Source organism: Coccidioides posadasii, chromosome 1, assembly GCF_018416015.2.
Source record: "Coccidioides posadasii str. Silveira chromosome 1, complete sequence".
NCBI lineage: Eukaryota > Fungi > Ascomycota > Eurotiomycetes > Onygenales > Onygenaceae > Coccidioides > Coccidioides posadasii.
In genome coordinates this window covers 3,683,258-3,697,301 of record NC_089407.1, presented here as the reverse complement: position 1 = coordinate 3,697,301, position 14,044 = coordinate 3,683,258, and the positions used below count along the sequence as shown (strand labels likewise).

Below are 14,044 nucleotides of genomic sequence, written 5' to 3'. Positions count from 1 at the left end.
CGCTTCTTGTCCCCGGCTACGGTTCTCGCTGCCCATCGGGCCATCCTCTCTTCTTAACACGCCTTCTCACGCCATGCGCAATTGAGTAGCGGCATCGCCAACTTCAATCTGGAGGAAGATCAATTGCTGCCAGACCATTTAGTTGATACCCAAAATGGCACTCCTCCACTCCACTCTGATTTGGATTGTATATGCAGTCGTTGTCGGCATTCTTAGTATCGTTGCGTCAACTTTTGTTTACGTCTATCAGACTCCTCGCGATCGCTCGGCGGCTGTTACCACTGTTTGCATATTTACACTTACAGCTTTGTTGGCGACTGTGCTTCTACTACCTGTGGATGTTGCCTTGGTGTCTTCAACGACATCGGAGTTCGGTCGAAGAAAAGACTGGGCAACAGACCATGAGGTTGAGAAAATCACGTACTCATTAACTGTGGTATACTACTTCCTATATTCGCTCGACGCGGTTCTTTGCCTCCTGATAGTACCATTCACATATTTTTGGTATGAAGAATATGATGAGGTGGCATACGAGGATGATGGACGATTCACTAGAAAGCCATTCTGGGGTGCCTTCAAATATACCCTCGTATTTATTTTGTTGACGATAATCTTGTTCTTGGTTGGCTTTTTTGTGCCGGTGGCGAAGGATCGAAAAGGTGCCCATTTTGATTTAGACTACTTCAAGAGGCTTCTAACAGAGAACCGTGCGTACCCGTTCATGTTGTTTGCACCTAGAGGAAACTGAGACTAACAAAGTAACATGTAGATGGCGAGAGGGCTCTGACATTTGCTCTGGGCCTTCTGATAGTGATGGGCATCATTGTTTATGTTATCTATTCATCTACAGGACTCGCCTTCTTTCCGATATCTTTCATCAAATCTTCCCCGTCGATCTCTAGTCCTATGCTCAGCGCCAACATCGAATCCAGATTAGAGGAAAACATTGAGCGCCAGCGCCAGCTTGAGGGTCGCTGTGGTGGAAACCCGGACCATCTGTCCTCTAAAGACCGGAGGGAGCTTGATTCCTTAGTTCGAGAAGAACGAACATTGCGCCGCCGCAAACGCCTTGCGGAGGCTTCTCGTGGACAAGGGAGAAATTTCGTCATTAAAGTCTGGTACAAGCTTGGTGCGGTATTCCGACCAATAAAGCTCCTCGGAGGACTACTTCTCTTAGCGATCTCCGTCGTGATCTGGATTTCGATGCTCCTTACCTGCATCGATAAAGCGAAAAATTCCGTTTGCAAACAAAAGTGCGGCTACATTCTAGGAAAAATCAACATTATTAATCCAGTTAACTGGGTGCTGGTGGAAGCTGCGAGTGTCTTCCCTGCGGATTATGTTATATTTATTGTCCTGGTCCTCCATTTATTTACCAGCTCTGTTGTTGGCATTGCAACAATCGGAATCCGATTCTTGTGGATCAGGCTTCTTCAAATTAGAAAAGGCCACACATCACCCCAGGCGCTTCTTCTCGCAACAGTGATTCTCACGCTTATCACGCTTGCTCTCAACTACTCGATCTCTATGATTGTCGTTCCACAATACGCAACGTACGGCCCACAGACGTTTTGTGATTACCCATCCATTCCTGCCTCGGCACCTTTGGACTGCTCAAAAAATAAGGAGTACCTAAAGCCGTGCTCTGAACTCGCGAACAATCCCGCGGCCAAAGCTGTCTGCACTCCAAGTGTCGCTAGCACGTTCCTCAATCGAATCACTCTCAACTTTCCTTTCTTTGGGATTGTCGATTTCTGGGCTCAGTTTGTTTTTCTAGGTGAGTGCGCGTACCAATGCACAAGATACCCCGTTTAACCGCTTTAATATTAATATATTATCGATAGGATTCTCCCTCATCGTTCTTTTGATTTCGCTATTCCGTGCACCTAGGTTTGATGAGCAGCAAATGGATGAAGACGCAGAGGAAGCCGAGGAAGAAGGTCTCCTTGCTGCTAGCGGAAGTCGATTTATTGCTGCCTGGCAGGACACCACTGGGCGAACACGCGATCAACGGGTGAGATTTCGTGATGACGAATGAAATGTATCTTGGTGTGTTGCATTTTGCACTCCCAAGATATTCGCGTCAGCCTGGTTTGCTTTATGGGGTCTTAATTCGGAAGACGGAGCATGTGCATTGGCGAGGGATACGGTATGACACGGTTATTGGTGGATTATGGATTAAGTAAATAAATGACCTAAGATTAGGAAGGGTGGGAAATTGCAGCCTGCTTCACTACGGGAGGGATGAGCATGAGGTTATGCATGTCGACATATACGGTTCACGGGGACCGTAATGGCTCTTATGACGGACTCTGACTTGGGATAATTGAGCGCTAATTAGTACAATCCCGGAATATAATATAAAGAGTTCCTTTTTACCGCCTCTTCATGCTTCCATAGCCGTTCTCCTAAACTCAACTGCCCGATGGCCCCTCTCATCTGCATTCCCTTCGACAAGGTGCATTTCCTTCCAGCACCTAGGGCAAAAAAGCGGCAAGTCGTAACAGTCAAGGCATTTTAATTTCGCGTCATCACTGCAAATGCAACACCAGGTTGGCTCTGACTCGTCCGGTTCAGTAAAGATGTTCCTTCGGTTTCCCAGTGCCTTTGGGGAATATGTTGTTGGATTTGATATAGGCACACAGGGAAGATCAAGAGTGTCGCTTAGTTCTCGTCCATTTTTCTCTTCATTATCAGTTCTTGCTCGGCTTTCAGCCAGTGGGTCCGCCCCTGGGCTTTCCTTCGGATGATCATCTGGAGCAAAGTCCGGAGTTCGTAGCTCATCAAGAACATTTTGAATGTAGTCTTCGGCCTCCTTCTCTTCAGAAATGTGGTTGGAGCACCGGCTAGGACTCTCCAGTCGTCTGGCTATCGCTTCATCGCCACCCCTCAAGAGCTGGTAGTGTCGGTCAGATATTGCAGATTTGAAGGGGGATCATGATAGTAAGTACAAATTTTTTAGCCTCATCAACCAGGCTTTTGATTTCATTTTCAGCTTGAAGTTCATGTTCTAGTTTCCATGTCTCCCTTGATCTTAGATCCGCGAGAAGGTCTTCGACGTCCTCCTCCGGCTGGCCTGGAACTGCATGAGACACTATGCCTCCAAGATTCTTGAATCTCGCAGACAAGAGGTCGACTTCGTCGGCGTCAGGCTTATCGTCCTCACAACGGTCATCATCATCATCGTCATCATCACTTGGACCGCCCAAATCCCAAGATAACCTGCTATGGTAATTAGTGTCCAAAAAGTACTTAATAAGTATAGCATGACTAACTTGTTAGGCTCGAGTTGGATAGTGGAAGGCTTCAGAGCATTTAACCGTTGCAGGAGGTCTTTATCGGCGTCAGACGGCTTTTCGTCCATGACTGCTACATTATATAGAGTATGTATATAGAACTCATACCCGGCGCCTACCGACAAATAATAGCCCACGAGCCTGTAACGGGGTGGGAAGCTTCAACGTTTCAATCATCCCACCAACCATGACAATGCCATGCTTGGCGGCTGAAGATGACGTAAGGAAGTATGCCATGCATCCAAATTGTACCACCATGCGCCTGAAAGGATGAAAAAGGCATTTACATTTTTCAATCATCCCGCAAAAGGGCTAACGCGTTCTCAAATGCCCTGACAACATTCGCGTCTGTGGATGCATTGTTAGTATCTCAAATACTGTCAGAGCGCAGCACCATCTCATACAATGTTGCTTTTTATCCTCTAACCGCTCCTCTGAGTTTTGTACGTAGTCCATCCTAGTTTTGAATCTGTGTCTTGGTTAGTGAATTAATCTCATTTCCATTCACTCCTCAATAACGGGAACAATGGCACCTTTTATAAGCTCGATCCTCATCGGAAAAGACTGTAGTTTGCGACCATGCAATGAATACCTGATTTCAATGTCAACGATAGGTTGAGTTGATGTAGTTATATCCACAAACCTCAAGTAAATCCGCGGTGTCCTTCTGGAGCGCATTCTCCATATCAGATCGCTCATCCATTGCCTCTATAAATCGCTCCTGAAGCTGTTCCCAAGTGCAGTTGCGAAGGGACTGGGCCAAACCGTCCCATTTGCCGGGCTTGATATTTGCTGACGCAGCGATTTGGTCTTCTGAATTTTCCAAGTTCAATTCTCCGTCATTCTTGTTCGCTTTGGTGGTGTTGTTGCTGTTGCTGTTGTTGTTATTGTGGTCCGTAGAAGGGGGACTGTTGCTTTTGGAGGCTGATTTCGAACGGGAATGTAGGGTTGGAGGCATATTGGATAATTATAATAGTTATATGATGACAGAGAAGCTCAAAAGCTTGATGTAGTTACCTTGATGAGGTGAACTCCCAACAATTAGCATTTAATGGGAGGTTCTCCGTTGATAGGGAGCGTGCATCTATCACTTCCACTCCAAATGGAAGACAGCCTTGATTATCAAGTTGGTCAGCATCGCTGGGGGGCTACCTGGGGCGCCATGGGGTTTGAGGTAGCACTCTGCCTTGTCTTGACAAACAAAGCAAACAATCGCGAGGAAAGTAGGTCAGGTGACATCATCTCTGGGCCCCGTCCAATTCTACCGTGTGACTTTAGCACCATAGCCATTTCTATCATAAATTTCAGCCTAACTGAGAAAAGGGAGAGATATTGAACGTACCTCTTTTTACAGTAACTAGCTGACGACTATAATGACATTGGAGTGGTGGGCTTGGGCAACAAAGACACGCATTAGTTGTTCCTCTTGCTCCTCCGTCTCTGCCTACAATATCCCTCCTCAGCTCGAGTGAGAACAGGAAAAGAGCATGGAATCCAATTCTACTTCATGACCACTCTCAAACAGTCATATTTAACCTATTATTTGCTATGATTTGCCAAGTGTGCCATCGTCCACCCGACTCTTCACTTCCATTTTACTGTCCGAACTGCGCTCGCAACCGGCTGTACCCGCTCCGTTTTGACCTCGCAAAGACGTTGCTGGAGAAAGAAGCAGCAGGCCAGAAGATTGAGAAGGCAGTTAAAAATGCGGCCGGCTTCAAAGGGATCGCGCCCGCGGGGTCCGGTCAGCCGAAATCGACTCTGGACGAGCCCTCCAAGATAGCCATCGAAACGATGCGCACCCTTAAGACGCAGTCGGAGATTAGAACAGAGGCCATACAAGTCCAGATTGCCAAACTTAGACGAGAGATAGAGGAAGGAAAGCAAGAAATTGCGAAACGGCGGGCCGCACTCGCAAAGCGACGCTCTGACGCCGAGGCGGTGAACTATCAACTCTCACAGCGACGAGCTGCTATCTTGAATAATGTGCAGAAGGAAATCAAGAAGACAGAAAATGCGTGGAATACCCTTCATTCGAAGACTGCTGAGTCTAGGATGTTTCTATGTCGTGAGGTAGCCAGCCTCTATAATCTCCGACAGAAGACTAGGAGGAGAAACGGGGAGATCATAAGCACATATTCTATTGGTGGTGTGAATATGGTTGATCCTAGGGATATGAACAGTAAGTCCATGGATATTGTAATAATATATTCTTCTCTGAGAAGGCCCGGCGTTTTGACCAGGAACCAGGCGCGAGTCCGGCTCAGATTACCACGTCGCTTTCGCATATCGCGCACCTGCTGGTGCTTGTTTCGCATTATCTTGCTCTACGTTTGCCAGCCGAAGTTATTCTTCCACACCGCGGATATCCTCTACCTACAGTATTTCCTCCGGGGTCATCTTACATCGCAAAGGACATCCCGTTTCCTGGCCTGTCTCCTTCGAATTCTTTCGGCCCAACCGCATCAAAAGCGCCCGATCGTCGGCCCCTCCCGCGGCCCCGGCCGCTTTTCCTCGACCGCAGCCTTCCTAAACTTTCCAAGGAAGATCCTGGTGGCTATGCTCTTTTCGTCGAAGGGGTTGCTCTTCTGGCATGGAACGTATCATGGGTTTGCCGATCACAAGGTCTACATATTGGACAAGATTCTTGGGAGGATGTCTGCGAGATGGGGCGAAATCTCTGGCAGCTACTAGTTGCACCGCCAGCGCTAACAAAAGCCCTGGCCGGTCGAGACTTGCAAGCAAAGCCTCCAAGCAATAAGGACGCGCCTACAAGAGGAGGCGCGCTTCATCGGACGAGATCGCTTCCCTTGCTAGGGCACTATTCTCACGGCACAGCGCATTCCTTCCTTGGAAGCGCTGAGGGACTTGAGTTTATGAAAACTTGGAAACTACCATCTCCCCTCAAGGTTGCCGACAAGTTAAAGTCCACTCTGCTGAGCGACATGGCCACGACGGAGTGGGAACTCCTCGAGGAGGATGAATGGGACGAGGGTGGCACGCCGCAACCAGAAACCGAACAAAATGACGGGCACGTTCTCGTCGCAACCAGGCAGGCGCGCGACAACGACCCTGGTAACGAGGATACGAGGAGTATCCTCACGGCCAGAACGGTAGTGGATGAAGAATACAATGAAAGAGCGCGTGGGGAGCGGGGGGAAGCAACCGCTTCCAGTGCCAGGCCAAAAGGGACGAAAGGGTGGACCAAGGTGAAGAGCAGATAACAGCGTCTCCTTTTTTATGGCGTATCGAACCGAGTTTCTTGGGGCTTTGGACGATCATCTATCCTTCGATATCGGCACTGATTAGTGTGATGCGTCCATCGCGAATCTTTTGGCAGAGAAGTCGGTCAACCGTCATCAGGATGTCGAGAGCGAAAAAGGTAATAAATCCTCCAGTGCGGGGGGAGTGTGGGTATCCGTCTTAATGGCGCAACCGGGATCAACGGAGGAATCATCTAGACCTTCAAGAAAGAAATGTATACGTATTTTCGGAGACGGCTTCTTTTGTCCTGTGCCCTATGGATATTTGCGATGATCCACACAGGCGCCACTCCCGGGAAAATTGGGATATCCGAAGCCTTTGCCGCGTCTACATATCCGTAGACATTTTTTCTTTTTTTTTTTTTTTTCAACTTTCATCGCGTGGACTAATCGTGGGGCGGGTGTGATCAGAGATTTTCCATCGTGGGGTCCGATGCCGGATCCGGCGGGGCAGTATTTTACTTGCGGTCTGGAATTTTGAGGACGTTTGAGGTGTTCATTCCATGGACAGTGAGAGAATTTTAGCAGAAACCATAGAGCAGTGTTGTATTCCGCAATTTTTAGGAAAGGTATGGAGTAGTGTGAGCTGGATCAAGGGGTGTTTACAGCGCTGAAAAGGACCATGTGTGCTCTGCAGGGTGATTGTATGCAGTGTTGGTGACACAACGGCGAAGGCATCACGCGAACCTGATAATATTACGTAGGTAGCTAATTTAGGTACTTTTTAATTTTGGGATGAAGCACTTCTATCTCATGCATAGTTGAACAACTTGGATGGTCTCGGATGATCGATTACCGTTCGCACTGAAATATACATCTCCGACGTCCACTCCGACCCTCAAGTCTACAAATTTCCCCTTGGCTCGCTTATTCGGGGCTGCTTTTACGTGATTTGGCCGAGGACCGTTTCGACGAGCGGTGAAAGGAGAGGAAAATGATGGGACGGAAATAAGAGGAACCCGGAACTAAAAGAGCAGAAGAGGAGAGGCATCTTTCTTTGGATGAGCGGTGTCCAGAGTAGAACTGAGCATTTTCTCTCAAGGGAGAAAGTTGGGTTTGGATTGTGCTGCGTTAGTGACAGGGAAGAGTGTGGCAAAATGGCCATGGAGAATACTCTTTCCCTATACCTTCCGCTTTCGACGTCCCTTGGGACTGGTTCCGCGGGAACTGGTCTTGGCTTGTGAGACAGAGAACATGAACCCCATCGCAGATGTACTTCGGCATCGTGAATTAGATATAGGTTACCATGCGAATGAGGTGTGGAAAATGGCCAATCCATACTGTTCTGTATATATCAAGAAAGAGGGGTTGGGGGCCTCTGCGTAGAAGGGTGGCGAGGGCTGATTGACAGGGCTCTGGGGTCGACTGAATGCCTCAAATAAATGAAGAGAACCACCAGGCTTCATCTTGGCTGCTCACTTCGTCTGACAAGAACGCACAGTCAACTGTGTTTCAACGTGGACAAAAATTCTGGGGGCTGAGGAGCCGAGGGGCTGATCCGCCCCTGACCTTCCGCCAACAAAGACGACGATTGTCGAGAGACTGCAGAGGGGCGATACGGGTCAGCAACGGGGCAATGTGAATCAGATCGGCTGATGGAGAAATGCTCCAGTGGAGTCGTGCCTCGTGCTGTCAAGTCTAGCATCCGGAGTCTTTGAGTGCGTCGTCAGTTACCCCAGCGGAAAGATGGATGGAACGGAAGCAAAATTATTCCTCCATCCGCCGTGGTCCGTTATCCTCTTGTATGAAAATAGTGCTCCGTTTGCCTGACCGCCGCCTGGTGCCAGTCGGGCGTTTCTCTCCCTCACCGTGGCAGCACCCTAGCTGTCAGCGTTTCAGAGTTTGCACATGTCAGCCCACAGAGCAGCCTAACAGCGGATGGCTTGGCGCAGGTTGCGCCTTGGCCGGTCGGCGCTAAGCACGCGAGGGGGCTCGAACTTTGGACTACATCGATCCCAGTGCGCAGCCGGAGCTCTTTTGGGCGGTTCTGCGGTGGGGCAAGGGCCAGGCACAAACATGTCGCAGCCACTCGTTTCTCCCCAAGGCTCGAAGGTTTGCGAGGTGTTCCCTGGTTGGTCTCAACGTGCCTGGAAGCAAAACCATGGGTGGGTGTGCATCGTCGTGGAAAGGGGGGCAAAACAAAAAAAGCGATTGCTTTTTTCACGGGTGGCCATGCGATGAGCTGCGAGTCTCCATAGTCCTTCTCTCACGAAGAATTTGTCAAATACGGAGCAGTGGACTTGGCGCCGAAACTCCCTGAGCCGCTGGGCAGTTGAAATGATGATCATCCAGGGCTATTGAATCATCGACTGCCACCTTTCTCGATCCAGCAGAATAAATTACAGGCCGTTCAGCGTCACGTTTCGTTTCACCAGAATTACACTGACCAGTAGGAGTTGATGGGATCACGTGAGTAATTTAATAAACTTGCGCTGATAGGCTGGACTAGGTTTGGGTAAATTGAGAGTTACAAGGTCAGTACGGTTTGTTACCCGCCCAGCAGCGCTTTTATCCAACCATCGGTTCCCCGTACGCCTCATGGCAACCAACATCCAACAGACAGGAATCCGCTGCTGTTGACATTTGGTAGTAGATACCATGGATTGCAGTAGAGTGAACATACAGCACAAAACTAGTGAATATCGCGAGTAAGAGAAGAGGATAAATTCTGCTGTGGCCTGTGATGATGTGTGCATGTGTGTGTGTGTGTGTGTGTGTGTGTGTGGAAATTAAAGGCAAACCTCACTCTCCGTTCTGTTCCTTGGGTGAAGTTATGGTGGGGAGACGGCGGCCACACGGGGCCTCTCCCGTAACCTGATGACTGGCGCGCTCCATACTGCGGTAACTTCGAGTATGTAGGGTGAATGTCGAGGCTCGCTGGATTGGGTCGACATGGAAGCCAAGGCCCCTGCTGTGTGCCTGGTTGCTGGCGGTTCTCCACGTCCAACCCAGGCCCGGCCCTTGCCCAGCCCAGTCCAATCCAGGAACCGCCTCCCCCCCCTTTAAAATTAATCCCATCCCTCCTCGCGCCGCCCATCTCCTCTCCCCTCCTCTCCTCTCCTCTCCTCCCTCCCCTTCTCTTCTTCCTTTGCATTTCCGTCTACTTCTCAATCACCCTGCGCAAGAGGTTCCTTGCTCTGTCACTCTCTTCAAGGCTGTCTTCAACGCCTGTCCACTCCTTTCTGGGCCTCTTATACTCCAACACTGGTCACTCATTCACTGGGATCCTCCTCGCAGTCGGAATCCTCCACGAGAACCAACACAACCACACCCATATCACTCACAGTATCAAAAGGCATTCAGTCTCTGTAAGTTAGCACCTTCTGCACTCCCTTCTGCACTTCAATTGCTGCTTCGCTCCGATCTTTCATGTCCCTGTACTCACTGCCATGTGATTCTCTCTACATTATCAACCTCACTTCGCTCCAATCCTTCACTTTTGTATTTTTACTTTGTTCCAATCTTTTTCCTTTGTATTCTCACTTCTCTCGCATCCCTCTTTCACTCTAGTCCACTTTGTTTGCAAATTGTCCTCCTTGCACAATCGCACTTACAGCTAGGCCCTGGCTGCGCGGCGACCATTTAAACTTAATCCTTCTTATTCAGCTCAGAGTTCCAGATCTGTTCTAACCTGGGAATCGCGTAACAGACGTCTTGCGGACTGGTCATTTTCTGCCATGCATCTTAAGCTCGCTGTTGGAGCTGCTCTTGCAGCATCCATCACCACCGTCTCTGCTCAGGCTTGCTCTGACGGCAGTGCTCAACAGTTGGGAGGCAACTGGTATTGCTCCGCTGTTGATTCGATCGCTTACACCAATTTTGGCTCCTCCGGCAGCTATGACGAAGTCACCCAGATGGGCGGAGGAACCTGTGCCTCCAAGAAGAAGGAATTCAGTGGGCCACTTGCTCCTTTGAATGGCGAGGTATGGTTGGCCCATGATCCATCTCTAACATCGAATCTTACCGTGGCTTCCGATATAGGTGTCCTGGCATTTCCGTGGCCCTCTTCACTTAAAGAAATTCGCTTATTATACCCTTGGCTCCGGACTCAAGCCTGACACAAAACGCAGCTTCCATGCACGCCGCCACGGACACGGCCACATGCATCGCAGAGCCGAAGAGAAACGTGCAGTTGGTGACATTGTTACTGCCACTATCAACGGCGAAGTTGTCACCTGGGCCAACGAGTATGACGGCGGTGCTGCCCCTACTCCTGCCCCGGGCTCTTACAAGGGCTCCGACAAGGATTCTAAGGGCTCCGGTAAGAAGGGTGGAGATACTCGCAAGAAGACTCCTGAATTCAACGCTGGTATCGGCAAATGGGGTCGCCAAGGTTATTATGACGCTGAGAAGGGTGTCGCCGATGGCCTTACTTTCCTCAACCACAACGGTGGTCAGGGATCTGGTGTCTTTGACTAGTAAGTTGCATACCCCAAAGTCGCTTCGAACCTCGTGGATCTGACTCGCTCATCCAGTGACTTTGGAAACTCCCTCTCCTATGCTTCTGAGGATGGTCTGAGCGGTGCTGCTTCTCCCTGCGTTTTGAAGGATAATTTGATCCCCGATAACAAGGAAATTATCATCATGAGCGACAAGGAATGCAAGGGTGACTCTTGTGGAACTGTCCGTCCTGGAACTGTTGCCTACCGTATGTCTTCTGTGTCACCAAAACGACTGAGGGAGCCCCGCTAACCTGCTACTTAGATGGCTTCGATGGCGCAAGCAAGCTCTTCCTCCTCGAGCTTTCCATGCCCCTGAGTGGCAAGACCGGCTTTAACATGGATATGCCCGCTGCTTGGATCCTTAATGCTGCCATTCCTCGTACCCTTCAATATGGCAAGGCCGAATGCTCCTGCTGGAAATCTGGCTGCGGAGAGTTCGACGTTCTCGAGATCCTCGATTCTGGAAACACCAGAGCCAAGTCCACCATCCACGCAAACATCTCTGGCGGTGACAGCCACTTCTTCAATCGTCCCACTGATAAGCCAATCAAGGTCGCAGTCGTCTTCAACGCTCTTACCAGCAGTGCTCACATCAAAATCTTGGACGATGACGTCGAATTCGCTCCCGTTATCGACTCCACCGAGGTTACCAAGTTCTGCATTGAGGCAACTCTCAACTCTATCTTCCACCTCGGCTCCTAGATGGATCGCCACCACAGCTGGACTTAACCAGCATCGTGCGAATAAACAATGTTAAGTGCTCCAGGTGTGCACGCACACTTGACAATAGACCACATCGTTCTCGCTTTGAACATTCTCGTGATGAGGTTCCGCGACTGGTGCTGCCGTGCGTCGCTAGTATTGATATCCATACCCTTTTTTTTTTTTTTATCTACCCGTTTATTTACCCCAATAAGTATTTTATTGTATATGAAAATGCGCTCTTCTGGATCGCCTGAACTTGCAAATGAGGGTCTCCCGTGATTTTCCATGCGGCTGATTCGGCTATGTCCAGATTTGCGTTTCCCCGTTTATAAAGACTCTACAGTCAACTGGAGTTGCATGCTTTGTCTGTACTTTACACTCGATTTTATTTTCACGGACATGCTTCTGGGCTGGAGGGGGCGCGGGCGGCTTTAGCTATTAACTGGGATTCCTTTTTTTTCAATCTCCTATTGCCTTTTTCTTTTTTTTTAAAGAAAAACATCAGAGGAATAACGAATAGCATGTGATACACTCTTACAGTATCTTGTCACTCTGAGAAAGTCAAATGGTGCTTTTTCTCTTACTGTGCTAAAGCTCTTGTTCTCGCAAAAGAGGGTCCCAAAGCCCTACATCGCCCCTCGCGTATGTATGTACGTTAACTGATCGGGTTGGCTACATGCTAGCCTCTCCGCATAATGCTTGTTATTTTAGTACCTATGTAATTGATTGTGGGTGGTTGAATTCGTCGTCCAGGGATCAAATATCCTAGTTGATTAATTATGTGCTAGGAGGTTAGAGTTTGATGTGAATTTTGGACAGTCAGGGGTGATTGTCACTGTTTCACAGCATATTGGCTTTTCTTCTTTTTTCTGATCACAGCTGCAGTTCTGACGCTCATGCTTTGTCTCAGCCAATTCCGGTTGACTGATCAACTGCAACATTACTGCCATTACTGCCTTATGTGCGGAGTACATTCTTGACTTCATCCAGCTTCTCATAAGCTGGACACTCTCATACCTAAATGGTTTGCCCTGCGTACATGTCCCTATTGTCCAAGATTCCACCATGATTCGAATACACGCTTCAATCCGAAGCGCTCGTTCGAAATTCCCAAGGCATCTGATAACAGCCCCAGCTCCTACTCTCTCACCGACACTCCCACACAGCATGTTCCCCAGACCCCCATGAAGATTTCTTCCGCTACACCACGGGCCGCTGGCTCTGGAATGAGGAAGAGCAGCTCCGCAAGCGCTATCGACGCTTTAATGTCGAAGAACTTCAGAATGCCGCTGCCAGGGCGCTGGGAGGCACATCCAGATGCATCTAATAAGAACCTCGAGACCAATTTGCACAAAACGTTTCAATTGCAAATGGATGATGGGAGGGTCGTTATGGCGAGAATTCCTCATCCCAATGCGGGTCCTGCTACGTACGCGACAGCGTCAGACGTGGCGGTGATGGAGTTTGTAAGAGGTCCTATGCTTAAAAATAACGGGATCATACTCAAATGATGCTTAATTCTAGACGAGGACCGTGCTGGATATGCCTGTTCCGAAGGTTTTGGATTGGAACGCGTCGGTGGCCGAGAACCCCGTGGAAGCGGAGTATGTTCTCACCGAGGCGCCGTCGGAAACCCCTCTGGGAGACTTATGGTCCAGGATGAAGCCGTCAGAGAAGAAGAGCATTATCGAAGAGGTTGTGGAGTTGGAGCAGAAGCTGCTTTCCGCCGAGCTTAACCTGTATGGAAGCTCCGCTGTGGGAAAGTTTGAAGGGCAAATGAGGATGGTAACTGTGAATGCTAAGCTCAGGATCTATCTACTTTGCGGACAACGGCTTTGCGGGCTGTAAGCCTGCGGAAATTATCAGAAATGCGCCGTCGAGCATCAGAGACTTGGCCAAAAACCGCTTCGTGATTGGGCCAAGCGTCCACTGCGAATTTTGGGAGAGACAGGATGATGAAATGAATATAGATCGTGGACCCTGTGAGAAAAAGGTTCCAGGAGTATACAATTTTAATGCTGGAGAGTGCATGAGCTGACTATTACTTGAACAACCTCGACACGGCAATCGGCCGAAGAATACGTCAAGGCCATCGCTCATCGCGAGATGGCATGGATACCCAAATATGGGGAGAAGTATCCCCATGACAACCGATACACATATGCACCAAGTCAATCGTCTCCACAGGAACACATCGAACTGCTGAAGCGATATATCTCTGTGGTCCCTATGCTTCTTCCTAAGAGCCCTGAATTGCTTAGGCGAACTTTGTGGAATTTTAATCTCAGCGGGCACAGTTTGTTCGTACGGAATGGGAAAATCTCGGGGTTAGTTGACT

The 14,044-nt window shown here is 49.2% G+C and overlaps 6 protein-coding genes across 6 annotated transcripts; 4 read left to right on the top strand and 2 right to left on the bottom strand.

Annotated features, from left to right (window-relative positions):
- Nucleotides 1–36: 36 nt before the first annotated feature.
- On the top strand, nucleotides 37–2,038 carry D8B26_001078 (uncharacterized protein; the record flags this gene model as incomplete). The annotated part of the gene is made up of 3 exons (XM_066123425.1): nucleotides 37–707; nucleotides 770–1,777; nucleotides 1,845–2,038. Exons 1-3 carry the CDS (start codon nucleotides 155–157, stop codon nucleotides 2,036–2,038), a joined length of 1,755 nt encoding a protein of 584 aa, XP_065979499.1. The 5' UTR covers nucleotides 37–154.
- A 348-nt stretch (nucleotides 2,039–2,386) lies between these two features.
- On the bottom strand, nucleotides 2,387–3,364 carry D8B26_001077 (uncharacterized protein; the record flags this gene model as incomplete). Its single annotated transcript, XM_066123424.1, has 3 exons — nucleotides 2,387–2,896; nucleotides 2,952–3,222; nucleotides 3,276–3,364. The coding sequence occupies 3 exons, from the start codon at nucleotides 3,362–3,364 to the stop codon at nucleotides 2,387–2,389; spliced, it is 870 nt and encodes a 289-aa protein (XP_065979498.1).
- Nucleotides 3,365–3,900: 536 nt separating this feature from the next.
- On the bottom strand, nucleotides 3,901–4,281 carry D8B26_001076 (uncharacterized protein; the record flags this gene model as incomplete). Its single annotated transcript, XM_003070749.2, has 1 exon — nucleotides 3,901–4,281. Exon 1 carries the CDS (start codon nucleotides 4,252–4,254, stop codon nucleotides 3,901–3,903), a length of 354 nt encoding a protein of 117 aa, XP_003070795.2. The 5' UTR covers nucleotides 4,255–4,281.
- Nucleotides 4,282–4,622: 341 nt separating this feature from the next.
- Nucleotides 4,623–6,619, top strand: D8B26_001075 (uncharacterized protein). The gene is made up of 2 exons (XM_003070750.2): nucleotides 4,623–5,478; nucleotides 5,547–6,619. Exons 1-2 carry the CDS (start codon nucleotides 4,845–4,847, stop codon nucleotides 6,518–6,520), a joined length of 1,608 nt encoding a protein of 535 aa, XP_003070796.1. The 5' UTR covers nucleotides 4,623–4,844; the 3' UTR covers nucleotides 6,521–6,619.
- A 2,997-nt stretch (nucleotides 6,620–9,616) lies between these two features.
- TOS1 (target of Sbf) lies at nucleotides 9,617–12,455 on the top strand. The gene is made up of 5 exons (XM_003070751.2): nucleotides 9,617–9,867; nucleotides 10,209–10,482; nucleotides 10,541–10,977; nucleotides 11,035–11,207; nucleotides 11,264–12,455. The coding sequence occupies exons 2-5, from the start codon at nucleotides 10,237–10,239 to the stop codon at nucleotides 11,701–11,703; spliced, it is 1,296 nt and encodes a 431-aa protein (XP_003070797.2). The 5' UTR covers nucleotides 9,617–9,867; nucleotides 10,209–10,236; the 3' UTR covers nucleotides 11,704–12,455.
- A 435-nt stretch (nucleotides 12,456–12,890) lies between these two features.
- On the top strand, nucleotides 12,891–13,891 carry AIM9_4 (Phosphotransferase enzyme; the record flags this gene model as incomplete). The annotated part of the gene is made up of 2 exons (XM_066123423.1): nucleotides 12,891–13,172; nucleotides 13,231–13,891. 2 exons carry the CDS (start codon nucleotides 12,891–12,893, stop codon nucleotides 13,552–13,554), a joined length of 606 nt encoding a protein of 201 aa, XP_065979497.1. The 3' UTR covers nucleotides 13,555–13,891.
- Nucleotides 13,892–14,044: the final 153 nt, after the last annotated feature.